The sequence below is a fragment of the Aethalodelphis obliquidens genome, unplaced genomic scaffold, assembly GCF_003676395.1.
Source record: "Aethalodelphis obliquidens isolate GAN/ISIS:26980383/991018 unplaced genomic scaffold, ASM367639v1 scaffold30, whole genome shotgun sequence".
Classification (NCBI taxonomy): domain Eukaryota; kingdom Metazoa; phylum Chordata; class Mammalia; order Artiodactyla; family Delphinidae; genus Aethalodelphis; species Aethalodelphis obliquidens.
This window is the reverse complement of record NW_020837974.1, coordinates 16358226-16386121: the sequence shown is the minus strand read 5'-3', so window position 1 is coordinate 16386121 and position 27896 is coordinate 16358226. Positions and strand designations below refer to the sequence as shown.

Sequence of the window (27896 nt, the reverse complement as noted above, 5' to 3'; positions counted from 1 at the left end):
TGCACCACCAGGGAAGCCCCGCTTTATAGGTTTTGATATGAGTTGGCATGTCAATGGACTTTTCGCTTGAGAATTGGTCACATGGTAATTCTGGAAGATATCTTGGACATTCTGAATATTATGTTGTGAGACTCCAGATTCTGTCTAAATCCCCTCAAGAATATTTTTGTTTCGGCAGTAAATTTAACCTGTCAGAAAGATAGGGTTCCTTAGACGTTTTAGCTGCCTGTGCCACCACTACAGCTCTAGCTCTATGACGGGGCCATACTTGGGCCAAAATAGGAAGAGAAACAGAATGGTGATTCCCCTTCTTTAGACAAGTGTCCCCTTTTCCTGGTTCCTCTGCCCAGACAATAATAGTTTTAGCTGCTAGAGCTAAAGTGCTGCAGCCTTGCAACTTTTGCCTGCTCTTGGGGGCCAGCAGAGGAAAAAAAGAAATGGATTTCCTATTATATTCTCCAGCTCACAGGGTCCCTTTTCCCGGTCCTCTGGCCAAAGCTAAGCTGGGTTCTTTTGGGGGTTTTGCAGCCTGACCTCAGAGGTGAAAGCCATGAAGAAGGAAAAACACCAGGAAACTCAGCCCTGTAGGGACTGCATAAGTTTTGACTCCCCCTCCCTAATCTGACTTATTTTTCAGAATCCTCAGGTAACTTTTTGTATTTTTTCCAATTTTTGGTTATAATCAGTTGGAGATAGGCTGTAGTGGGCTTAAATCTTGACCAGCACCAGAAGTTGGGAAGCAACTTCTGAGAACTCATGATCTGTGCTTTCACACAATTTCACAAGAGCCAATACTGTTGCTTTCCATCTACACTTGCATAAACTGATGCTAGGAAGTTGCATCTGAGAACTGTGAATTTGAGCTTGCTTTCACAAAAATGACTGTCTTAGCTACATTTTCTCAAATTCATAACAGGAAAATTTATGAATCTAAGCTTAGCTTTCACAAAAACTGTTTCATTCTTATTTCATCCAAATTTGCTTGAACATACTTTTAAGACATTTTGATTGGAGTTTCTTTTAACAAAAAGTGTTTTTTATCCTCTAGGTTTGCTCAAACTCCTGCTGAAGTCTTGAAAACTTTTGAATCTGACCTTATTTTCATAAAAGACTATTGTTTCAGCTAGATTTGTACAACTGAGAAATTCTGTGAACTCTTGAGAATTTTGAGAAAAACTTGTGAAGTTGAGCTTTTCACAAAAACTGAACGGCGTGGGACTTCTCTGGTGGTCCAGTGGTAAAGAATCTGCCTTCCAATGCAGGGGACGGGACTTAGAACCCTGGTCAGGGAACTAAGATCCCACATGCCGTGGGGCAACTAAGTCTATGCGCCACAACTACTGAGCTCGCATGCCTCAGCTAGTGTGCCTGCATGCCGCAAACTACAGAGCCCACGTGCTCTGGAGCCTGCACGCCACAACTAGAGAAGAGAAAACCCACACGCCACAACTGGAGAGAAGCCAGCAAGCCACAACAAAGAGCCTGAGTGCCGCAACTAAAACCTGACACAGCCAAAATAAATAAATAAATAATCTTTAAAAAAAAAACCCTGAAGGTCGTGCATTGGCAGAGGTCATATTTTGCCTCCCTCCATAAGGCCAGGCTGAGGCAGAATCATGTTGAACATATTCTAGGCCTCCGTCAATAATGCCATGTGGGGCTTCCCTCGTGGAGCAGTGGTTGAGAGTCCGCCTGCCGATGCAGGGCACACGGGTTCGTGCCCCGGTCTGGGAAGATCCCACATGCCACGGAGCAGCTGGGCCCGTGAGCCATGACCGCTGAGCCTGCGCGTCCGGAGCTGTGCTCCGCAACGGGAGAGGCCACAACAGTGAGAAGCCCGCGTACCGCAAAAAAAATAAAATAAAAAATAATGCCATGTGGTACAATTCCAGGTGGCACCAATCACTCTGTCTGTATCTAGGGCAGGGATTGGGGCAAATCTGGTCCGTGGATTGTTTCTGTACAATCAGTTAGCCAAGACTGGATTTTACATGTTTAAAGAGTTGTTCAAAAGAAAAAAGGTGTATGTGACAGATCACACGTGGCCTACAAAGCTTAAAGTATTTAACATCTCGCCCCAGACAGAAAAGGTTCTGACAACCCTGTTCAGTGGTTACCAGTTCTAGACTGGAAAATGGAAAGGGGCTTCTTGGAAGTGGGCAACACAATGACTCTACCTTCTGCCAAAGGATGCTAAACTGGCCAAATTTAGTACGGGGAAGCCTAGTCTAGAGATGCAGATTCTTCAGCCTTTCCATCACCTCTCCTCCCTGGTTCTACTGCCTCCGTGGCCACTCCTTTCTTTGGCTTCCCTTTCACCTACCACTCACAAGTTGAGAGTTCAGTCATTAGCTGCCTCCTCCTCTATGCTGACCATTCCTGAACTATAATTATCACTAAGTACAACGGTTAAGAGCTAGGATCATAGAGTCAGGCTGCCTTATTGTGCCATCTATCTACCGCGCTTCCTAGTTATGTGATCTCAGGCAAATCACTTAACGTCAGTTTTCCCAACTATAAAATAGAGATAACAGGGTTATTCTAGAAGGATTAAATGAAGTAAGGCATGTAAAGCACCCAGCATGTGAGCAGTCAATAATCTGGCTCTGATAAATGTTACGCACTACTGTACTTTTGACAACCATTTATAAGCCACTCAATCCGATATCTTTTGTTCTTTTCCTTCTGCGACAGACTAATAATTGTGCCCCCATGGTCCACTCTCTTCTTTTAATAATATAACCCCCAAGTTTAAATGAACACACAACCATCCAGATAGAGGCATTTTCGCCTTCTCCACAGGATGGTAAGAATTTGAGACTAGGTTCTAGCCCATGGGATCAGGGTAATTTCCAGGCCCTCTATTTTCTCTTCCCCTTCCTATGGGCCTGAACAATGATGTGGGGCTGGTGCACTAGCTTCAACCATACAGATGAGAACCACCACCTAGGGGATGGTGAAGCATTAAGACAGTAGGACCCTGAGTCCCCAGATGATCCTGTAATATAGTTGTTTGACTCCAAGCCAGGGCCACTCACCTACCTCTGGACTGTCACATGAGAACTAAACTATTTTGTGTGAATCATTGCTTTGGAGTCCGTTTGTTAGAGCAGCTTAATAGTCTAATTAATATGCATCCCAAACCTTAACCTCCAACTGCCTTGCTTATGTCCCAGAGGAACCTCAAACTCAACATTCGTAAAACCAACCTCATTATCAAACCCACTCTGCACCCCTGCTCTTCTTGTATTTCTGTACACACAGACTAGCCCAACAATTTCTTGATAACATCCCTATTGTCAATTTATCCCTTGAGATATCTGTCGCTTTTACTACTCTCAGATTCAACCTGTCACAGAACCCCACAGCTTGACACATACATCCCTCTTCTATCATTCCCTCACCTCTAACCCCAACCCAATCCTGGCTTTATTTATTTATTTTTAAAATTTATTTATTTATTTAGACTGTGTTGGGTTTCACTGCTTCGCGCAGGCTTTCTCTAGTTGCGGTGCACGGGCTTCTCATTGCGGTGGCTTCTCTTGTTGCGGAGCATGGGCTCTAGAGCACAGGCTCAGTAGTTGTGGCGCACGGGCCTAGCTGCTCCGCGGCACGTGGTATCCTCCTGGACCAGGGCTCGAACCTGTGTCCCCTGCATTGGCAGGCGGATTCCCAACCACTGTGCCACCAGGGAAGCCCCACCCTGGCTTTAGATGCTTTTTACTCTGGTAGGCTCTCTGCCTCCAACTCTATACTCCACAGTACTGCTCCATTTCCCTTCTTAAAGATGGATCCATTCTATTTTGTTTCCACAAGTCCAAAGCATTTAGCCTTCATGAGGTGGCCCCCGGATTAAGCCTCTAGTTGATCTTCTGCACATACTCCACAAACACTTTATACCAACTACACTATTCTTTTGCTCCTCTCATCCTGTTTAAGTGCTTTTTCCTTTGCCTACATCAATGCTTTTCAAATGTGGTGAAGGGCCATTAAAAAAATTTCCAGCCTACTGTGGGTAAATACTTTCGAAAACACTATACACACAAATTAGAAAATCGATCACATGCTTAGATATCACAGCAATAGCAAAGCTTCTCAGTGCTTACTCTTAATTATGGTGCCTGTTTTGTCATGGACAGGCTAACCGTGCATCCACACTGGTCTGAGGACTACACTTCACACGGGTCTAGACTAACTCTCCCTTTTCCCTGCCTGGTGAACCACCACCCATCCACTCACAACGTCCATCACCACTGCCTCCATTATGCTTTCCCTGACATTTATGCCCCATAATCACATCCTATTCAATATGCCCACCACGTTTTAAAAAAATGCCTGTTATAACTTATCACATATTATTACAATTTTCCGGTCAAATGTCAAAGAGCAGCAAGCTCTTTGAAGTCAGGGATACGTGCAAGTCATCCCTGCATCCTGAGCCTTGTGCCTGTCATGGGACAGAAGCTTAGAAATATAATTAGGAAATAAATGTGTCCAACACACCTCTGGCGACACACAGACAGGCAGAACTGCAGCAACTCTAAATAGACCTTTAATGACTGGGGTGTGGCTGGACCTAAACGCTGAATGGTTTAGGGCACTGGGGACTGAAGTCAAGCAATCAGTAGGCCGTCTGAGACTGCTGCTGGCGGTAGCCACCCCGGCGCATGTAGCCCTCATTTTTGCGGTAGCCATCCTTCTGGTCTGCAGGAGAGAGATGGGGAGGGGCGGGGGGTGAATGCCAAGGGAGAGGCAGTAAGGGGGCCAGGACCCTGGGAGCGCAGAGGGGATGGAAGCACTCACCTCGGAAGTAGCCACCATAGGTACCCTGCTTGTGGTCAAACACCCGCTCATTGTTTTCCACCAGGCTGCCCAGCTTCTCAGCGAGCTGCAGTGCCAGGTTCTGCTGGGCAGTGGGCTCAGTGCGGTGCATCACTACTGTCTGTGTCGGCTGGTCCAGGGAGGCCTGACAGAAGTGAGGCCGAGGAAGGGACAGATCAGTCTCCTGTACTCCAATCTCTCCATGACTCCACCTGCCCATGTGCCCACGTTGATGGCCCTTACCATCAACTCCTCGTTAATGATCATCTTGCTGATGATGGAGTGCACAGTGGGCAGGTCCAGTTCAAACATGTCAGACAGTGTCTCCATGCTGGGGACAAAGGCCAAGAGCAGGGAGCAATTAGGACCGTCGACCACAAAGCTGGGGCTCCTGTGCCTCCTCAGGGCCCATCCTACCTGATGGAGTCATAGACACTGCTGTAGGTGAAGAGGTAGGTCCGCAGTGACTCTTCCTGGATCTTCCTGTGGGGAGAAGGGAGAAAAGGGGCAGATCTTCAGTGAAGGAGACCAAGTCTTTTCTTCCCCACCCACTAGGGTCTTGTTCTCTGCTCACCTAACCAGCATGCTTCGGACTTTGTCAGCCTCCGGGAAAAGGTCCCACACTTTGCCATTCATCTTCTCGTTGATGATAAAACTGTGGCAGGTCTTCCAGTCACCCATCTTCATGGCCTTGGAGGCAGCGACCACGTGTTCCCTCATTGACTCGGGGGGACCTGAAAGGTTGGGAATGAGGGAGGGCCTAGGGAAACTTGGGATGAGGGCTCCTTCCCCAACAAGCACTATTTAAGGAGGAACCCAGGCTAGGAGAGCAAACAACTGGACTGAGACTCTCCCAGCTCTCCATTAAGTAGCCATGTGACTGTATAAGTCACTTAATATCAAAATAACTGTATTTACATTTAGACTTAGTCTATGATGTGCCTCAGGGGATTGGTGAACTCCTTGGAAATGCTGACAAATTGCTGTGTGTACTCTTACGCACATTCTCCTAGGAAAGGGTCCACAGCTTTTATCAGATTCTTACAAGGTTCACTGACCTAAAAAAAATGTCTAACATCCCCTGCAGGCAGTAGTAGAGAGGCGGGGAATGTGAACCAAGAAGCCCTAAGAGATGCTGGACATACAGATTTTCACTGGCAATTTTCCAATTAAAACAAAACAAAGTAAAGCATCACTACATAGCCCAAACATAATTTGCCTGAAGTGCGCCTGCACTTAATATGACCATACACACAACCAGTAGAGGACAAATCTGTAGAGGGACGTGGCTGTGGACAGTAAGCTTGGCTCAGTTGCCAAGTCCTTCCATGCACCAGCCTTACAGGAAGGGTGCAATTCAAATTCCTTTCCCAGTGAAATCACAACTCACTCAACCTCTGGAATGAATGATCAGATCTCTAAAAGTGCTCAAAGAAGCCAATGTTAGATTCTTGAATGCCAAGGGTCCAGTTAGTTAGCTAAAAAATAATATGGATGAAAGGGAAAAAGAGAAAAAGGTCAGAGAGACACATACCAGCTGTGTTATCCCTGGGTAAAGTCACTTAACTTTTGTGACTCAGTTTCTTAATCAGGAAAAAGGGGGTCATAATAGTATCTTCATAGGGTTATGACTAATGAAGAATAAATGAATTATTATTATTTATAAAACACTTCGGGCCAGGCAGAAAAAAGTACTATGTAAGTTTATCCTAAATTAAAAACATCGTTGGAATCAGGTCATGGAGACTTTTAACTTAGTGACTGAGGCGGCTGGACTTTATTCTACAGGCAATGAAGAACTTCTGAAGGTGCTGGGGGTGTATAACATCATACACTTGGTAGAAAGATACTACTGACAAAAAAAGACTGAAGGGGAAAATGACAGAAAGCAGGGAGCTTAATTTGTAAGCTAAGACAACGTGTCCTATGGTAAGAGACCATGGAGACTACTTAGTAAAAATGATGCTTTTAGGCCATACATGGAGATGCCATTAAGTCAAATGGAATCATCTTGTGGGAAAGTTTACTCCCTTTATCTTCTCTTAATCCTTTGATTACAAGCAAAGTCTGCTGCACTACAGAGCCGCACACTCACCCAGCAAGGGCTGCCGCTCGCCCACCCGCAGCTGGTGATGGAACTGCTTGCTGATCATGCGTCGGCGGGCGTCACTCTCATGGGCGGCCATGTAGGGGATCTCCAGGAGCATGGCCGACACCAGGTAAACACACTCCAGCAGCTCCAGATTTATGTGCAGGTGGAAGGGCACCTGCCGGCGCCGCTCCACCTTCTCCTGCTCCTGGTTGCGCTCTTGCAGGCTGCGCAGCAGCAGGCCCTGGCCCAGAAGCTCCTTGGCCCGGCCGCTTGACTGGATGTCCAGCAGGGCGTTGTGAGCATCCTTGGTCAGGCCTTGGCGGAAGGCACAGATGCCCAGCTGCACCATGGTGCGGTTGTACAGGATCTAAGAGCGAAGGGCAATGAACTCAGAGGTGATAGCCACAAGGCAAGTCTTTCACAGGGTTAGGACAGAGAACAAAATAGACCAGTTCCTCCCCTTCCATGGAGCTTACACTCTAGGGACAGGGGTGTGGAGGACAAAATAAGCATAATATGCAGGTGGTGAACCAAGCTAAGGAGAAAAATAAAGTAGACGAGGGAGTTAAGAAGGGAGTCTGAGCGGTGGCAGAAGTGGTGGGAACTCGCAATTTTATGTAGGATAACTAGGGAAGGGCTCATTTTGAAGGGGATGTTTAAAACATAAAGACCTGGGCTTCCCTGGTGGCGCAGTGGTTAAGAATCCGCCTGCCAATGCAGGGGACACGGGTTCGATCCCTGGTCCGGGGAGATCCCACATGCCGTGGGGCAGCTAAGCCTGTGCACCACAACTACTGAGTCTGTACTCTAGACCCCGCGGGCCACAACTACTGAAGCCCATGGGCTTAGAGCCTGAGCTCTGCAACAAGAGAAGCCACTGCAGTGAGAAGCCCACGCACCACAACGAAAACCCAATGCAGCCAAAAATAAATAAATTGAATTTTTAAAAAAATAATAAAGACCTAACAGAAAAAGAAAGAGCAAGTCATGCAGATCTCTGCAAGAAGAACAATATTCTAGGAAAAATGAAAAGTAAGTGCAAAGGCCCTATGCCAGATGTATTCAAGGACAAGGAATGCACTATGGCTAGAGCTGGTAAAAGATGTGATCAGAAACTGGAGGCTGGGCAAGCACAAGGCGTTGTAAACCATGTTAAAGATTTTAAGATGGGCTTCCCTGGTGGCGCAGTGGTTGAGAGTCCGCCTGCCGATGCAGGGGACACGGGTTCGTGCCCTGGTCCGGGAAGATCCCACATGCTGCGGAGCGGCAAGGCCCGTGAGCCATGGCCACTGAGCCTGCGCTCCGCAACAGGAGAGGCCACAACAGTGAGAGGCCCGTGTACCGCAAAAAAAAAAAAAAAAAAAAAAAAGATTTAAAGATGGGAAACCACAGGAAGCTTTTGAGCAAATAAGTGACATAATTTGACTTTATTAACAGGGTTATTCTGGCTGCTGCATTAAGAAAAGCCTGAAGGGGCTTCCCTGGTGGCACAGTGGTTAAGAATCCACCTGCCAATGCAGAGGACATGGGTTTGATCCCTGGTCCGGAAAGATCCCACATGCCGTGGAGCAACTAAGCCCACGCGCCGCAACTACTAAAGCCTGTGCGCCCTAGAGCCCGTGCTCCGTAACAAAGAGAGGCCACTGCAATGAGAAGCCTGCGCACTGCAATGAAGAGCAGCCCCCACTCGCCGCAACTAGAGAAAGCCCGAGTGCAGCAATGGAGACCCAATGCAGCCAAAAATAAATTAAAAAAGTAAAAGGAATAAACATTAAAAAAAAAAGAAAAAGAAAGAACAGCCTGAAGGGATATAAGGGCAGAAGCAGAGAGAGAGAGACAGGGAACATGATGGTGGCTTAGACCAGAGGGTGGCGGTGGAAGTGATAATAAGTGGTCAGATAGGGATTTTCAACACAAATGGGTGGGGAATCAATGTGAGAGAAAAACAAGAATCAAAGATGAATTCAAGGCTTCTGGGCCTAGGCAACTGAAAAGATGGACTTGTCAATAATTAAGATAGGGAAGATTGTAGGTAGTACGGATTTTCGTGGGGGGGAAAGACCAAGTCTTTACTGACAACAAAAATATAGAGGTCAATACCGGTCATGAACTTAGATACAAAGAGCCTTAAAAAAATACCAGCAAGCAAAATCCAGCAATACATAAAAGATAATATACCATGACCAAGTAGGATATATCACAGGAATGAAAGCCTGATATAAAAATCTAAAATCACGGTTATTCACGATATAAACAGAATAATGGAGAAATACCTGTGCATTATTTCAATAGATGCAGAAAAAGATTTTGACAAAATTCAACACCTATTAAGGACAAAAATTCCCAGCCAACTAGGATCAGAAGAGAACTCCATCAATCTGAGAAAGTCTATCTACAAAAATACTATCTATAAAAATAGGTAACATTCTTCTTAATGGTGAAATGTTCACTGCTTCCCTGCTGATACTGGGAAGGAGGCAAGATGTCTGCTCTCACTTCTATTCAGCACTAAGTATTAGAGATTTGAGTCATTACAATATGGCAAAAAACAAAAAAGAAAGAAAAGTTTCAGAGACCCAATACAGCTGTCCCTCAGTATCCATGGGGGATTGGTTCCTGGACCCTCCATGGATACCAAAATCTGCAGATGCTCAAGTCTCTTACATGAAATGGAATAGTATTTGAATATAACTTACGGTACGTCCTCCCATGTAATTTAAATCATCTGTAGATTACTTGTAACACCTAATACAATGTAAGTGCTATGTAAATAGTTACCAAACAAGGCAAATTTTGGTTTTTTGAGGGAACTTTCTGGAATCCCTCCCCCTCCCCGCAAACATCTTCAATCTGCACTTGGTTGAATCCGCAAATACACAGGACAGAAGGCCAGACTAAAACTGAATTTAGCAAAATGGCAGGATCCAAGGCCAATGTAAGAAAATTAACTCTATTTTTAGATACTAGTAGTTAACAATTTAAAAATGAAATTAACAGGAGTTCCCTGGTGGTCTAGTGGTTAGGATTCAGTGCTTTCTCTGCCGTGGCCCAGGTTCAACCCTTGGTTGAGGAATTGAGATTCCACCAGCCATGTGGACAAAATAAAAAATTAAATTAAATTAAAAAATTGCATTTACGATAGCATCAAAAATCGTATAATTCTCAGGAATAATTTTTTAAAAGATGTATATTACCTCTGCAGAGAGAAACTGAAGAAATTAAACGAAGAATAACACATAAGATCAACAGGTTCAAAGTTGTTAAGGTGTCAGTTCTCCCAAAACTGATTTACAGATTCAATATAATCCCAGCAGGCATTTTTGCACAAATTGACAAGCTGATTTTGAAATTTATGTGGAAATGCAAATGTCACAGAACATTCCAACTATTCTTAAAAAACAACAAAGTTGGAGGAGTCATACTACCTGACTTCAAGACTTACCCTAGGGACTTCCCTGTGGCGCAGTGGTTAAGAATCCGCCTGCCAATGCAAGAGACATGGGTTCGAGCCCTGGTCCGGGAAGATCCTACATGCCGTGGAGCAACTAAGCCCATACGCTACAACTACTGAGCCTGCGCTCTAGAGCCTGCAAGCCACAACTACTGAGCCCGAGTACCACAAGTACTGAAGCTTGTGTGCCTAGAGCCCACGCTCCGCAACAAGAGAAGCCACTGCAATGAGAAACCCACGCACCGCAACGAAGAGCAGCCCCTGCTTGCCGCAACTAGAGAAAGCCTGGGTGAAGCAACGAAGACCCAACGCAGCCATAAATAAATAAATTAATAATTAAAAAAAAAGACTTAACCCTAAAGGCACAGCTATCGAGACAGTGTGGAACTGGCGTAAGGAAGGACAAAAAGATGAATGAATGGAATAGAATAGAGAGCCCAGAAATACATTTATAGGGTCATGTGGTTGGTTTTTCATGTGGTTTTCCACAAAGGCACCAAAGCAACATAATGGGGAAAGAACGTCTCTGACCCTGACTTCACACCATATGCAGAAAACATAGACCTAAATGTGAAAGCTAAAACCACAAGAACTTCCAAAAACTAAAAATACAAAAAGAATATCTTTATGAATTGCAAGTAGGAAAGTTTCTTTAGATAGGACCCAGAAAATAACCAAAAGAGATAAAACATATATTAGAATATACATCAAAACACATGGTTAAGAAAATGAATAGGCAAACCACACACTGGAAAAAAATTGTAAAGCTTTTATCTGACAAAGGACTGGTATCCAGGATATATAAAGATTTCCTACAACTCAATAATAAAAAGATGAATAATCCAATCTTTAAAAAAAGGGGGGGGGGGCAAAAGTTGACCAGACATCTCACAAAAGAAGATATATAAAGGGCCAATAAACATTTAAAAAGTAGTCAATTTCAATAGTTATCAGGGAAATACAAACTAACCCCACATTGAGATACCATTAGACAACAACCATGATGGCCAAAATTAAGAAGACCAACAACACTAAATATTGACAAAGTAGAAGTGAAAAATGGTACAACCATTTCTGAGTTTCTTTTTTTTTTTTATAAATTTATTTATTTATTTACTTTTGGCTGCCTTGGGTCTTCACTGATGCGCACAAGCTTTCTCTAGTTGCAGCGAGCTGGGGCTACTCTTTGTTGAGCAGAGTACTCAGTACTGAGCGGGGGTTCAGTAGCTGTGGCTTGCAGGCTCTAGATCTAGAGCACAGGCTCAGTAGTTGTGGGCTAGTTGCTCTGCGGCATGTGGGATCTTCCCGGACCAGGGCTTGAACCCGTGTCCCCTGCATTGGCAGGCAGATTCTTAACCACTGAACAACCAGGGAAGTCCCATTTTTGAGCTTCTTATAAAACTGGACATACACCTACACTATGATGCAGCAATTCCACTCTTAAGTATTTACCCGAGAGAAACCATACATCCACACAAACTTATACATAAATCACAAGAGCTTCATTTATAATACCCCAAACTGGTTGATCAGGTATCAAGAGAAATATCAAGAACCTGTGATAAATTCATACAATGGAATAAAAAACAGGTGTGCTATTCAAAAAGCACCACCAGACAAGCTCACCACATGTTTTACACATAAATACCTCACAATTGTTCTAAACACACATTTATAGGATCTATACCTAGACACAATTATAATACTCCTACATGAAAATGTCCTCACAATGCTGCCACACACAAAATTTTATGTTTCACACATCACACTGTATTTGGGTCCTTGTCCTTCTCAGTTTAACTGCTTAAACGCTTTTTCATCTTTTTAAGTAAGATGATCTCCTAATGTTTGTTCCAAACCAGACACACAGTAGTTATAATAAATGTTAGTTGAACCCAAATCCTATCCCAGAGAACTCTATGTTAACATGTAGGAGAATCAAAGAATGCTCGCACTCGGGAAGGACCAAGTGTCTCCCTGTATCTGCATTAGCCAGACACGTGGCTAATCTGCCTGAGCCACTTTGCCTGAACAGAGTGGACAGGGGGCCTGGCCTGGTCTTCCCTTTGCCACCAGGGCCACAGCGCCTCCTTCCCATCCTACCTGTACTGGCGGGTCCGCGTGCTGAATGTTGTCTTGTAGGTGGCTCATGAGCATGAGGTCACGGGCCTGGTACCAGCGGGAGTGCAGAGCATGATGATAGATATGGCAGAGGATGGCGCATGTGCGGATTCGGTCTGTGCGGTCCTTGGCATAGATGTACTTGCACAGTCTCTCCATTAGCACAGCTGAGTCCTCGCCCTCATTTTCAGCCTGGTCTTGCTCCGACTGGAGGTGTAGGGGGTAGGGGGAGATATTGTTGGAGGAGGAAATATGTCAAGGACAATGGTTGTAAATGGCTCAGCCTTCAGCAACCAAAGACGAGACGCCATCCAGCCTCTTCCTAGTCCCTCTGCTCCACCACAGACAGTCCCCAGGGAATAGAGGATCTGCCATGAAGTCCTGAAAGACATACAGAACCAATGGACACACCCCTCTCCCCTCTGACATGGTGGCCAAGCACTTACCTTTGAGGAGCCCTCAGGGGGGGTAAGCTGCCGCTGATGGGCCTTGTAATCAAACTTGTAGTAGGTGTGGAGGATGCGCCTCAAGTAGATGCGACAGATCTCGTCAGTGGTGCCCTTCTCCTCCAGGTAGCGCTGCACACGCTCAATGATGGTGCACACCTGTGCCTCGTCCTTCAGGTGCTCCACGTACTCTGGCAGGGAGAGCACCCACCCTCAGCTTAGCCAGGCACCCAGGCTTTCCCAATCATATGTCCCTCATCAATCCAATTACCTCTGCATGTGTTTTCTGTACCCATCAGAAAAGTCTAACCCACTGTGCCCTAAAAATACCATCCTCTCCTGGGACATGTCAAGCTCACTCTCCACTGCTGTCAGGCACTCTCTTCTGCTAATTCCTCCCAATTAACTCCTCCTCCTCCTTCTCATTCGGCTCTCACCTCAAATGTGCCCTACCTACAGATGCTTCTTCAACCATTACCTAAAGCAGCCACCACTCCAGACATCCTGTCACATGTCCCGATCTGAATTTCTAATTCACACTTTACATTATCTACAACTGACTCGCTCATTTTTTTGTAGAGCTGCCTTGCTTCAGCACCGAAATGTAACCTCCATGAGCATGAAGGCCCCAAGCTGTCTTGTTCATCAATATACCTTTGACTTGGTGGACACATGTGGACACTCACATTTTACTGTGTAAATGTCCTGCATTTCCCCATTCTAATGCTTAAGGCGTACAAGCTAAACAAGCCAAGTGGACAGAGATCATTATACCCCAACAGTTCTCAAAGTAGCAGACAGCACCATCACTTAGGAACATGTTAGAAATGCAAAGTGTGAGATCTCACCCAGACCTATTGAATCAGAAGCTACGGGAGTGGGGTCCAGTATCTTAAAGAGGCCCTGTGGTATGAATGCTGGGGTGAGGAAGGGCTGGCTTTCCGAACATTCTCACTTAGTATAATCCTTCATTTTAATCCCTGCACTTTTCCTCTCACTGATGCCCATGCTTGCTCGGGCTCACCTTGGGAGTGAGGATCAGTGTTTTGCATTATCTTGGTAAATTCTTCATCCATTCGTTCCACCAGAGTTAGGATACAGCCACGGACACGCAGCGGCTGAACAGAAGGCAAAGGAGGAAATAAATTAGCCCAGATTCCAGTCCTAGACTTCAACCCTTCTGTCTCCAACAAGGCTTCCCAAAGCAGACAACACACACTTCCAAATAGCCTGCCAAATCCCCTCTTTACCTGGTCAGCGTTTTGCAGGTTCTCACTCTCTTCCAGAATGTTCTCTCCAACAAAGATGTTGGGGTTTGCAAACAGGATATCCATCAGCTCATTGATGCAGTCCAGACACTTCTGCCACATCTCAGGCTGCCAAGAGATCAGACAGCAGTCAGAGGTGTGAAGGTGGAACAAGGAGATGCCTCCCAAGAGCCCTACACCAGGAATCCAAGGTCCTTCAACCACCAAGACTGCTCCAACAGTCCTTGAGTCTTGAGTCACTAGCCACCTTCCCATGACCCACCAGCTCCGCCGTGGGATGCTCGTTATTGTTCTCACCTTCATGTATGTGGCCAGGTTGGGGTTGTAGTCATAAAGAGAGGCGATGATATTGAACTTGATCTTGACGATGACACCCTCTCCCAGGTTGTTTTCAGAAGCAATCTGAACCAGCAGCTGTAGCAGCTCAATCTGGGCTGCACTGGAGGGGTATAGAATTGGGTGAGGCACAGGAAACAAAAAAGTCTTATCCTGTCATACAGCACACCCTCTTCAGACAAGAAAGGCAGCCTCATTCTCAATACCCACCCCTCACCACCTGTATACTTGCTTCTCTCTCATAAATTCCAAACAGAAATAGCAATAATGCTAACAATCTAACATCCTCTTTAGTCACTGAATAACTAAAGAAGAGTATTATTCCCATTTTACAGATGGGAAAACAGCCCCCAAAGGTTAAGTGATTGATCTAAGGTCAAACAGAACGTAAACAGCAAAAAATAGACTGGTGTAGTCCAAGTACATCATTCCTTCTACTGTAGCCACACACAGATCTTCCCAAAATACCACTTTCCCTACCAACCTCCACCCCGTGTCTTAAGAGAAAATGAGCTTTCACCCTGTAATGACACAGCCCAGGCCCACGAATCTTACCGATCAGTTCCCTTCTTGCCTCGTGCCTGTAGGATCTCATTCAGTTTCTTGATGACAACAGCGTGGGTGATCTCAGTTCCCTTGGCAAACATTTTTGGCTTCTCCTAGGTAACACACAAGTTATATGCAGGCCGACAGAAACCTATTCTTGCCTTAATTGTTCTCCCGAATTCGACCAGGAGGGTACCTGCATGCTCTCCCAAACTGTTTCCCAATTCCTTTTCGTTCTAAAATCCTCACCTTAACCAGGGGCACTCCACCCCGGACCCTTTCCCACTCTCCGCCTTCATTGTCTTCCTCCTCCTCATCCAGGCGCTTGGATTTCCTATCGTGCTTCTTCTTGGCTTTGTCCTCCCGTTTCTTCTCAGCTGCCTTCTTGTCCTCCTCTGTGGTGGGGGCCCTGCCAAGAGACACAGGAGAAGATGAAGGATCAGCCCCCTCTCCACCTTGAGGATTCTTCCCCCAACAAAATTCCTCTTTTTCTATTCCTGGGTCCAAGTTACACTCTACAAGAATGACCTATGGATAACTGTAACCATAACCAAAGCAAGGACCACTAAGCATTTGAATCTGCCAGACCACTTACCAAGGTCTGTTACCATATTACACTAAGCAACTCATATGAAGGAAAGAGTATGGCCTAGTTTAATAAGACGGGGGTGCTAACCAGGCCGCTACAGACACAGAAATCAGCCTGTCATGTTGCTCCACAACTAAGCTCTAAGGTTTTCCAAAGAATCCATAAGCAACACAGTTGTCCTTTGGTACTAGTTGCTCTGTCCAGACTAATCTTTTTTTTTTAATAAATAAATCTATTTTATTTATTTAGTTAGTTAGTTAGTTAGGGCTGCGTTGGGTCTTTGTTGTTGTGCATGGGTCCTCTCTAGCTGCGGCTAGTGGGGGCTACTCTTTGTTGCAGTGCGCCATCTTCTCACTGCGGTGGCTTCTCTTGTTGAGGAGCACGGGCTCCAGGCGTTGTGGCTCCAGGCTCTAGAGCGCAGGCTCAGTAGTTGTGGTGCACACGCTTAGTTGCTCCACGGCATGTGGGATCTTCCTGGACCAGGGTTTGAACCCGTGTCCCTGCATTGGCAGGGAGATTCTTGACCACTGTACCACCAGGGAAGTCCCCAGACTAATCTTTTTATCACCAACTGATTTATCAGTTTAAAATCAGTGCTTAGAAAAAAAAAAAGAGCAAAAAAATTTTTGCGGTTCCCAGACTGGCTACTTTTCCCTGCCTTTCTTTCCCCTCTTATGACAATTATTAATATAAATTCTGAATTAAAAAAAACTGTTCAATACAACGAAATGTCCCCAACAAAAAAGAAAAAGATCACTGGCTACCTCAAAGTGGACTTAAGCTATCTGATGTCTGAAACCATTTCCAGACTTCAATATTTATATAATGAAATATAAACCAAATGACAGGGAAAAATTATTTCAAACTTTATAAAGATACTGAGGAAAAAGTCTCTCCAGAAAGACTTGAACAAACATTCAAGTTATCTATAATTAAAACATCATTTAAACGTTTATAAATAAATTTCATTTTAACTGCTTAAAAGGTTTGAATATGCTTTAGTAATAGTTTATAAATTTGCCAGTTGGATTAAAACTTGCCCTTGCCAAAAGATTTATGCCATAATTTTTTTTGGGGGGGCGGCCATGCCACGTGTCTTGTGGGATACTTGTGGGATCTCAGTTCTCCAACCAGGAATGGAACCCGGGCGATGGCAGTGCCGAATCCCAACCACTAGACCACCAGGGAACTCCCTATGCCATAACTCAATAGAAGCTTAATGGTTTTTCCTCCTGTACTAATGCAATATTCTGTAATGATAAAAACTCATTTCATAGGTAAAATCCTTTGCAAATACGTGAAGTATGTTCATTAAGCTGAAACTGCTTGGTCTGCATCATCCAGCCCCAAAGCTCTGAGATCACAGGACTTCATGCTATTTAAAAATCAATGCTGTCTAAACTTCAAAAGAACTTAATTATCCTTGGCCTAAAGTTTTACTTGAAGCCCTCAGGATATTGTGATTCACACCTCAAAAACACAAACTCTCACCCTATGAAATTCTAACTGAAAGACCTAAAACTTGACTTCATCTCTCCCCTATGACAGATTATACCTTGGTATATTCACATCTTGTTAGAATCGATCAGAAAACTGACATTTATGCTCTCAGCTAGAGGGACATCACCAAATACACCTCCACCTTTACACAGCTAAGAAGCTGAAGACATTGAGACACACCAATAGTAGTCCTAAAACTACACTGAAAAGGACCATTCCACACGCTCTTAACCACAACTATGATCTAGAGGCCCTAGACATACACTCTTCCTTAGGATCCTAACAACTTGGAGATCCAGTCCCACCAGAGATCTATCCTGAGGTTCACTTTTAAAAAGGACTCCAGAAGCCAGGTAGCTCTTAGAAGCAGATAGCATCTCGGAGAGATTCCACAGGGCAACCATATCAGATGTAGACAACGTCCTCCAAAACCCTTCAGATTAGGATTCATAATTGAGACAACAAACGTTTTCTGTGTATTCCTCCTCTTTTAACTTCTTCTGTATTAGTTCATCATTATCCAAGTTTCACAGTAAAAATCTTGGTTGCTCACTATTGGAAGAGGTCATTGACAGGATGTGACCATGGGCTGACCCAAGAACTGGACCCAGGGTACTGGAGGCTCCTTACTCCCTCCTCTGTCCTTGGAATGTACGTTCTGCTCACGGTTCCCACCTTAGGAGCCTTGAGAGGCTTAGGATGCAGCCTTGAGAGCAATGTGTTGAGACCATCTGATCTGAATATGTGACTGAGCTCTATTATAGCCTCTACATAAACTCTTAAGATTCTGGAAGACAGGTGCAGAGATCTACTCATCTTCAGGCCGCCAAAGATAAACCCTGTATTTAAGTTCCCTTGCTTATTACACCTGCCACCTACCAATCTGGAGTGGTCTGCCTCTTTCTTTCGTCTTTCCTTGTCCTCTGTGCATGGGGATAGTTTCAGATTTTACCAGGGAGCTCCCACGGTTGCAAACCAATATCCACATTTGATTAAGACTCCAACATGGTAACTTATGAGAAGGGGTCCAAGATACTAGATTTTATCAGTTTGTACTTAAGAATTCCTACCCCAACTACAAATTCAGAAACACGAATATGTGATCTGTAATTTACCTCTAGTATGGTCCAAAATAACAAATAATTTAAACATTTTAGCCCCAAACTAACAAATTCCTTAGCTAAGAATTAACCTTAAATAGGGAATTCCCTGACAGTCCAGTGGTTAGGACTCTAAGCTTTCACTGCCGAGGGCACAGGTTTAATCCCTGATCAGGGAACAAAGATTCCATAAGCCACGTGGCTCAGCTAAAAATTAAAAAAAGAATCAACCCTAAATAAAACTGATCTCAAATACTGGTCAGTCAAGGCTAATAAATAAAGATGTGCAATAAATAACATCTTATTGAACCTGGATGAATACTTTGGAAAAAACAAATCAATTAAGAAAAAAGCCACTTGATTAAAAGTTCACTAAAGTGATTCTTAAAGACATTCTCCTAGATAGGCTTAGCCTGATTAGAAAATTAAATAAAGGTCCTAAATGTTTCTTACTGTATCTGTGACTATCCTCATATTTTCTGCCCAAACCCACTATCTAATATCCAGGTGCTTAAATGTTGCTAGACAACCTTATTATCCCACATCAAAGAAATTGAAGCTCTTGAGATTAAATGTGTTCCGTTACGTGCTTGTTTTGACCAAAAGATGAAAGCTGAGAAATTCTGACGAGAGAAAGGGTATAGACTGGTTTAATATGGAGATGCTGAAAAAGGATGCTGGCAGACATTATAGGGACAGCCTGTCATGTTTCTAGATAATCCATTAACAACTGAAACTAACCTTGGCTAGCTTAGATAGCTAATGAGTTTACACACACAAAAATGTGCAAACAAAATTCAACGTTCCCACCACTGCCTGTGGTTTTTCCCTCTCTCTTTATTCCTCTTTCTCTTATCAAATTCTTTTTTGTCTTGGTTGGAAATCGATCTTAAAAGTTGGTCTACCTTGTTATACAAGTACAATAGTGTCTCTGAATTATTCTTTGACACTACAAAGCCACAAACGCTTAATGTCAATAAGGCCTTTGAGGATCCCATGATTAACCCAACCTCTGACACTTGACATTTTAACTAAATCTAATTTTAGATTATCAAGGGTAATCTCTATAGTAAAAACAATAAAGATAAGATTAATCTTAAAATAATTATTCTGAAAACCAAATCTCTCCCAACCAAATTATATACTGTATGAATCCATTTCTATAAAACTCTAAAAACTGCCAACTTATCTAGTGATAGAAAGCAAATCAGCAGTTGACCACAGAAAGGGCAAAGAGAAGTGGGGCAGGAGAGAAGGTTTACAAAGGGGCATAAAGCAATTTTTAGGAGTGATGGATTTTATTTACTCTGATTGTAGTGATGGTTTCATGAGTATAAACATGTAACTTATCAAATTGCTAACTTTAAATATGTGTGGTGGGCTCCCCTGGTGGCGCACTGGTTAAGAACCCACCTACCAATGCAAAGGATACGGGTTTGAGCCCTTGTCTGGGAAGATCCCATGTGCCGCGGAACAACTGAGCCCGTGGGCCACAACTACTGAGCCTACACTCTAGAGCCCGCGAGCCACAACTACTGAGCCCACGTGCCACAACTACTGAAGCCCATATGCCTAGAGCCCATGCTCTGAAACTAGAGACGCCAACACGGAAGATTGGAATTGACAGTATATACAGCAATATGTATAAAATAGATAACTAATAAGAACCTGTTGTATATAAAAAAAAATTAAATTAAAAAAAAGGAGAAGGCACCACAATGAGAGCCCATGCACTGCAACGAACAGCCCCCACTTGCTGCTACTAGAGACAGCCCATGTGCAGCAACGAAGACCCAACGCAAAAATAAATAAATAAATTTATGTTAAAAAAAGAAAGTTAAAAATAGGAAGAGGATAAATAGAAAGCACATTAATAAGAGAGCTAGAACAAGACAAAATACATTTATAATCACAATAAATGTAAATTAACCTGCATAGATTAAAAAGCAGAGATCAAGTTTTGGAGACAGTGGTGGTGGTTGCACAATCGAGTGAATGCACTCAATGACACTGAGTTGGACACTTAAAAAATGATTAACAGTAAATTTTATGAGTGGCACAATTGAAAACAGAAAAAAAACAGCAATGATCATAAGATGAAAAAGAAAAAAAACCGAGCTGGGTTTGTAAGAGACATCCCTAAACATACACCACGGTAAAGTACAAAATAAAAGGACAGGAGAAGATATATAGTTGACCCATGATCGACGTGGGATACGACATGGGGATGGGGTGGCAATCCCCCGTCAAAAATCCGCATGTGACTCTACAGTTGGTCCTCTGCATCTGAAGATTCAACCAACCATGGACCGTGTGGTACTACAGCATGCATTTACTGAAAAACGTCTGCGTATAAGTGGACCTGTGCAGTTCAAACCAATGCTGTTCCAGGGTCAACTGTATGTGTGTTCTCAAAGATGCCCTATAATCAAGCAGAGGAAGCCCCCTTCTATTCCTACTTCGCTGAGTGGTTTTTTTTTTTTTGCGGTACGCGGGCCTCTCACTGTTGTGGCCTCTCCCACTGCGGAGCACAGGCTCCGGACGTGCAGGCTCAGCAGCCATGGCTCACAGGCCCAGCCACTCCATGGCATGTGGGATCTTCCTGGACTGGGGCACAAACCCGTGTCCCCTGCATCGGCAGGTGGACTCTCAACCACTGCGCCACCAGGGAAGCCCTGCTGGACTGGTTTTTGCTGAGGATTTTTGAATCTAAATTCATAAAAGATATTGGTCTGTTGTTTTCTTTTCTCATGATGTCCTAAGTTTAACCTTAGTCCCCACTTGTTCCCTCAGATAGGAGCCTTTGTGCAATGCACATGTGCAGTGTACACTACACACACTGGTCCAAATAATGGAGACTTCAATACACAATTATTGAAAAGACAAAAACACAAAGAAGATATAAAAGATATGAACCAATAATAAGGTTGATAGTTCTATAGGATGTCAGTAGGCTTAAAATATGAGTTTCACAGTAAAGCAAATTTAAGAAATAGCTAATGAAACAAAGTTAAACAGATCTATTTTGCTTAACTGATACATGGTTGTAAACTCTCCAAGAAGGGAATATGATACTGTGGTGTAATAAGAAATAATTCTGTGGTCTTTGTCCTCAGTTCCTGACACAGAGCTCCTAAATCCCTTGGAATTTCCTGAGCAATAGGAGCATCTTTCATTCTAATGAGGCCTTCACAGGCCTCTAGAAAGCTTTCAGGATGGGGGCTGGTTGCCAGAAAGACCAAAGCATGATTAGAGGGGTGGAACTGATAGCTCCACCCTCTGACCACCGGGGAGGATAAGAGGGACTGGAAATGGAGCCCATCATCAACAGCCAACGATTTAACCAATCATGGCTATGTAATGAAGCCTCCATAAAAATCCTTAAATGATAATTTGGAGAGCTTCCTGGTTGATGAACCACTGAAGTGCTAGGAGGATGGTGAACTCAGAGAGTACACTGAAGCTCCATGCCCCTTCTCCCATACCCTGCCCTATGCATCTCTTCCATTTGGCGGTTCCTGAGTTGTATCCTTTATAATACGCTGGTAATAGTAAGTAAAGAGCTTTCCTGAGTTCTGTGGGTCAATCTAGCAAATTATCGAATCTGAGGAGGGGACTGTAGTAACTCTCTGAATTTAGAGCCGGTTGGTCAGAAGTACGGGAGCCACACTTGGAACTTACAACTGGCCTCTAAGGTGGTGGCAGTCTCATGGGGTCTATGCTAACTTTGGGTAGTGTCAGAACTGACTTAGTGTTGAACACCCAGTTGGTGTCCAGAGAGTTGGAGAACTAGCTGGTATGAGAAAAAAACACATATGGTGTCAGAAGTGTTGTGAATAAAAAGACATCAGATACACAATACTCCCCCTGCATTTGACCAGTGTTCCCTGGAGCACACAAAGAAAAACGCTTCTCAATAAAATGGCTGTGTCTGACCCCTCTAGTGTGAGGGAACTCACTAACTCCTGAAGCTGCATAACCCCAACTTTTGAAAGCAGGAAAGCAACCCTTAGAGCATCAGTATTTCTGCCAGTTATCACTGAGCTTGATACTCGACTTCTGTAGAACACAAAGGGATAGGTGTCACCTTGACTTCAAAGGAGGAAACTAGGACCTAAGAAGGCTAAGTAACTCACCCAAGTTGACAGATACTGAAGTAGTAAGGGTTGTGACCAGAATCCAAATCAGAATCCTCCCCCATACCATGACGATACTAGTAAAGTTCAGGAAGGCTTGCTGCAGTCTATATGCTATATGCTAGGTTCTCAGGAAGAGTGAGAAGAGAAGCTACTGTCACTGAGGGCACACCACATGCCAGTCCCGAGCTGAGCCAGGCGTATCACCTCCCTATATTTTTGCAGGTATCCTTGAGACAGGGTCAAGTACCACTCCATTTTACAAAAGATAAAACTGAAGACTGGAAAGGTTAAGGAGCTTATCCAACATCACACAGCTAATCAGCACCAAAGAGAGATAAACACTCAGTCCACATGCAGCAAGTAATGTCATGGTTAAATACTTGGACACTGGAAACTTCAAATCTCATCTGCAGGACACATTAGCTTTATCTTAGCCAACTAACATACTTGACTCTGAGATCCCTCTGTTGGCCTGTACAACCCAAAAGGACTCCATTGGGGGAGGAGCAATGTAGGAGTAGGGGATTAAGAGGTACAAACCACTAGGAATAAAATGAGCTACAAGGATATACTGTACAACACCAGGAACTAATGGAGTATAACTTTTAAAAATTATGGATCACTAGGGACTTCCCTGGTGGTCCAGTGGTTAAGAATACACCTTCCGATGCAGGGGACGTGGGTTCAACCCCTGGTCGGGGAACTAAGATCCCACATGCTGTGGGGCAACTAAGCCCGCGTGCCGCAACTACTGAGCCCGCAAGCCACAACTAGAGAGAAGCCCATGCCTCAATGAAGAGCCTCTGCGCCGCAACAAAAGATCCCACATGCTGCAGAGAAGATCCCACATGCCACAACTAAGACCCAACACAGCCAAATAAATAATATAAAAAATAAGTTTAAAAAGTTATGGATCTCTATACTGTACACCCCTAATTTACATAGTATTATAAAGCAACTATACATCAATAAAAAAAACTTTTGTAAAAAAAAATAAATAAAAATAAAAGACAAAAATTAAAACTGAAATGGGAAAAATAAATAAATAAATAAATAAAAGAACTCCACAGGAGCAACAACTTTCAAGATGATTAAAAGCTTCCTACCCCTCCCACTGTAGCCCGAAGTACCATTACTTTTCTTACTTTTTAAGGAATCTCGACGCCAGCACTGTCTGTTTCCCTTCCTCCTCCTCTGAATCTGAATCAGAAGATGTGGAACCTGTGTCCCAATCTTCATCATCTTCTGAATCTTCTGAGTCCTCTTCTTCATCCTTAGAGAAAAAAAAGATGATCAGAAAAAACAAGATGGGAAGACTGACTCGTGTCTCTGCTCTCCCTGCTGACACATGTTTCAGAGACTCTCCGGAGCAGCAGAAGAGTGGTTGAATCAGGATCTTAAGAGCTGGACTGGACCACCAAGACCCAAAGAGAAGTGCTAACTTGCTCCAGGGACACACAGCTCCCCTGGGGCAGAGCTGGGCCCAGAATCTAGTTCTCCAGATTCCAAGTCACTCAGTGCTCTAATCGAAGAGGAAATCTGTCCCCAGACCAGACTCTGCTAAATCCCACCCCTCCCAACCCTAAGGCTCTGTGAGTCTTTTCTTCTCCCCAGAGACCCAAGAATGGTCCACAGCAGACAAACCACCCCTCAGTGTAACCCTGGCTCTTACCTCCATCTTTTTGAGGAACTTCCGACTCTCGCTAGAAGGAGCTTCTGATTTCTTCTTTAGGAAAGTGGAAGCACTGACTCCTTCATCATCCTCATCCTCATCTGAAGAGCCTGGTGGGAAAGGGGAGAGAAAAAAAGAGTTAGAATAGTGAAGAGATGAATGGCAACCAAGAAAAAAGCCAAGGAAACCCTTAATTTTAGAGCTCCTAACCATTTGCAATTAAGGGTTTTCCTCACTCACCTTCTGAATCCTCCTCATTCTTCTCAGCATCTTCATCTGCAGACTGCTCAGGGTTCTTGACAGAAGGAAATGAGAGAATAATTAAGGATGCCTGCCAACTACCCCATCCCACCTCCTCCACCCCACAGAGCTTTCTCATGATTCCTTCTCCAGTCACACACCTCCCATTTGCAAATACTTTTTTGTCTCAGTCGTGGGGTCACTGCCCCCAAAGTTCAGAAAGTCTCCCTCTAGCACCCTCACCTGCTTGTAATTTGTAATATGGGACTCAAAATCTCGGTTGTATTTTCGGATCTTCTGGCGCAGGGTGCTCAGGGCCTTGGCATTATTCTTGTTCATCTTCTTCTTCCCTTCCTTATCTTCCCATAGCTGAAGGAAAGAATAGGGAAGAAAGGGAGAACAGGGATCTGAGATTAAGTAGTATTCCCTAAACTTCAGGCTTCACAACTTTTGGGTCTTGCTATCTACAAACAACTATACTACTTAAAAACTATACCTCTTATTGTTTACCAATGCTTTATTTATGTATCAAAAGTACAAAACCACAAATAAGAGATAATATAAAAATATATACAATTAAAATTCTTAACATAAAAAAGTCCCTCTCCTTATGTTTATAAGAACGTATTTCTTATGTTCTGGGAAATACTGAATATCTGGCAAACAACTCAGAGGAGACATGATCCCTGGGTGTGGGTCAGGAGAAAGCTCCAGGCCCACAATTCCCTTCTAGATCCCCCTGCACCCACAGGAATCACACCTCATTAAGATAGTCCTCCAGGTCAGCCAGGATTCGGATATAGAACCGGGGGACACCTTCCTTGTCCACAATGCTCTTAGCCTTCCCATATGCTTTTCCTAGGAGCTCAAACTCTTCCAGGCACTTGGTGACATCCCGAATCTTCATGGCATTACGGATGGTCCGGATAAGGTTGGTCAGTTCCTCAAACCTGGTTTGAGACCCCAATACCACATTGCACATGCCCACCATCACCAACCAGAAAACCCACCACTGCTCCAGAAACTCCCCATCACCCCGCCTCCCCAAGGCCTCACCTCTTATCCTTGGCGCTTCTGACAACTCTCTTGGTATCTTCTTCATCCTCACTCAGCAACAATGGCCTATTTGGAAGGAACAGAGACCATTAACCTCTGTTCCTAGCTCCGGTCTTTCCAAATGATCTCTCTTTTTCTTCTCCGATGGGGCAGGTAGCCCATTCTTACCACACTCATCTTGTTTTGTTCTTCCTCTTCACGGCCTCATCATATAGAACTCAATCTTTTAAGCTTACTTCAAGTAAAGCCTTTTATTAAATGTTGTAACACATTAAAAAAATGACAGTCTCCAGCCTCTCAAACATAAACAAACGAAAGTGCTTATTTACTGTGTCAAAAAATTAATTATGTGAAGACACAAGTCACTAAGAATTACTAAAAGAAGTTGAGAAAAGAGGTACTTTACCTAGAATGAATGGAAAAGGTGGTACTTGAACTAGGTCCTAGAAAGCAGTATTTTCCAGAGTGTGACAGGTCGAGGGCAAGGAAAGAGTCTCAACGGCTTTGACACCTCCATTACGAGATATTTTTACTTAATAATTAAAAACCAGACCACAGACAGCATTCAGCTGGCAACAATATCTTTTCTTTCCATCTTATTAGCTTTTCCAATTATTTCCTATTTTATAGCAAGTGATGTTGATTTTCCACTTGTAACACAGATATGATATCATATTCATGTGGGTATACACAGATTCTATTTTTCACTTTTAAAAATGAGTTTTAGGGCTTCCCTGGTGGCGCAGTGGTTGAGAGTCCGCCTGCCGATGCAGGGGACACGGGTTCGTGCCCCGGTCCGGGAAGATCCCACATGCCGCGGAGCGGCTAGGCCCGTGAGCCATGGCCGCTGAGCCTGCGCGTCCGGAGCCTGTGCTCCGCAACGGGATAGGCCACAACAGTGAGAGGCCCGCGTACCGCAAACAAACAAACAAAAAAAGAGTTTTATGCTGAAACAAGACTTTGAAGTGGTATGTATATATATTCTTAAGTACAGGTATGTGACAAAAATAATGAAGGTGGCATGTGTATGACAGAAGTTTGAGAAACATTACAACGTTCCAAAGGGAGAAAAGAATTTTAATTTGCAGAGATGGGTGAAGAGTATTTAAATGGAGATAAACAACAGGAAAATACTAATAGATGTTTAAGAACCTCAGAGCCAGATCAAGGAACTCCCAGATATCAAGCGAGTATTGGGGGTTTCTTGCTGATGCAACACACCCAGCCAGTGGGAAACCTTTTCTCTGTGACTCTATCCTTTGCCTGGTGGGTGGATTCCCACAATTCACAGCACCCTTAGCGTTACGGTTGTCCCTCCAACACTGCTCCGGTCCCTTAAACTCTCAACATCCTTAGAACCCGCTCTCACCGCCCCCATTTCCATTCCCCTCCCATATACGCGGCCTTCCACAGCCTGCCGAACCCCTCACCCCACCGAGTCGTCCCCATGGCCCAGGCCCTCACTCACTGTTTGCCGTAGTTACCCCCGACAGGTTTGGTGACGAGCTCCTCCCCGGACAGGGACGACTCGGACTCGCTGTCCGAACCGGTGGTAAAAAACCGCGACATGGCGACGGCGCGGAGCGGCTGCCGCGGGCGCGTCCAGACCTACGGTAAAGCCCGAAAGTCACGGGCCACGAGAAGGGGCCCGGGCCGCCACCTCCTGACCCCCATCCTCACAGTCTCCGCACGTATCCCAACCCGGGTCCCCCCCACGCCCGAAGCAAAAGGCCAAAGAAGTACTTACCACCCGACCTCCGGAATCACACCGCTTAGCCGAAACAGCAGAAATGCGGTGGGGAGAAGGCGGGACTTTTGCGTCACTTCCGGGAGAATCACACCGCTTAGCCGAAGCAGCGGAAACGCGGCGAGGAGAAGGCGGGATCTTTGCGTCACTTCTGGGAGACGCCGACGAACTGTACCGTGCGACTACAACTCCCAGTAGCCCTCGCGCCTCGCAGGGGGCAGGGTCAGGCCTGCAGTAAACTTGGCTGGGAGGAGGCGGTCTCGAGATTCGTGGATGCGACCGCGCTTTGCCCTCGGGTGTTATTGCTCACAGCCAGCCAACCAACCACACACCTCACCTGTGCAATCAGAATTTCAGGGCCAGGAGTTTACTTTCTTAAAGCGCCCACGCGATGCTGATGAGCTGCAAGGTTTTGGAGCCAGGCTTAGAGCAAACTTCGGATCGGACTTTGTATTCGAATCCCAGCTCCATCACTTACTAGTGTGTGAACCTAGTCAGATTTCCTAACCTCTCTGTGATTCAGCCTCCCCAGGTTAGGACCATAATAGGACCTACTTCATAGGGTGTTATGAGAATTAAGTGGCTTAGTATATGTGAAGCATTTAGGACAATGCCTTGCACAACATAAGCATATAATAAATATTAGCTAGTATTCATTCACTATTCCACAAATGCTTATGTGACTGTTTTACATTTTTTAAGGTGGTTTCATTCATTCAGCACTTGCTGCATGTCTGGTACTGTTTAGCACTGGGGGTACAATGCTCCCCTG

The 27896-nt window shown here is 44.5% G+C and overlaps 1 protein-coding gene across 2 annotated transcripts; it reads right to left on the bottom strand.

Annotated features, from left to right (window-relative positions):
• Positions 1-4530: 4530 nt before the first annotated feature.
• LOC113630730 (eukaryotic translation initiation factor 3 subunit C) lies at positions 4531-27244 on the bottom strand. 2 transcript variants are annotated; one of them, XM_027126491.1, is made up of 21 exons: positions 27125-27244; positions 26846-26985; positions 25378-25443; positions 25082-25271; positions 24565-24690; positions 24322-24376; positions 24082-24191; positions 23555-23682; positions 15331-15490; positions 15091-15191; positions 14497-14638; positions 14182-14307; positions 13956-14049; positions 12932-13122; positions 12468-12692; positions 6917-7280; positions 5396-5555; positions 5239-5304; positions 5065-5152; positions 4804-4966; positions 4531-4704 (listed from the first exon to the last, which is right to left on the bottom strand). In XM_027126491.1, exons 2-21 carry the CDS (start codon positions 26944-26946, stop codon positions 4622-4624), a joined length of 2739 nt encoding a protein of 912 aa, XP_026982292.1. In that variant the 5' UTR covers positions 26947-26985; positions 27125-27244; the 3' UTR covers positions 4531-4621. The 2 variants fall into 2 exon arrangements, with proteins under 2 accessions (XP_026982292.1, XP_026982291.1); XM_027126490.1 differs by having other exon boundaries at positions 15091-15194; positions 27125-27243.
• Positions 27245-27896: the final 652 nt, after the last annotated feature.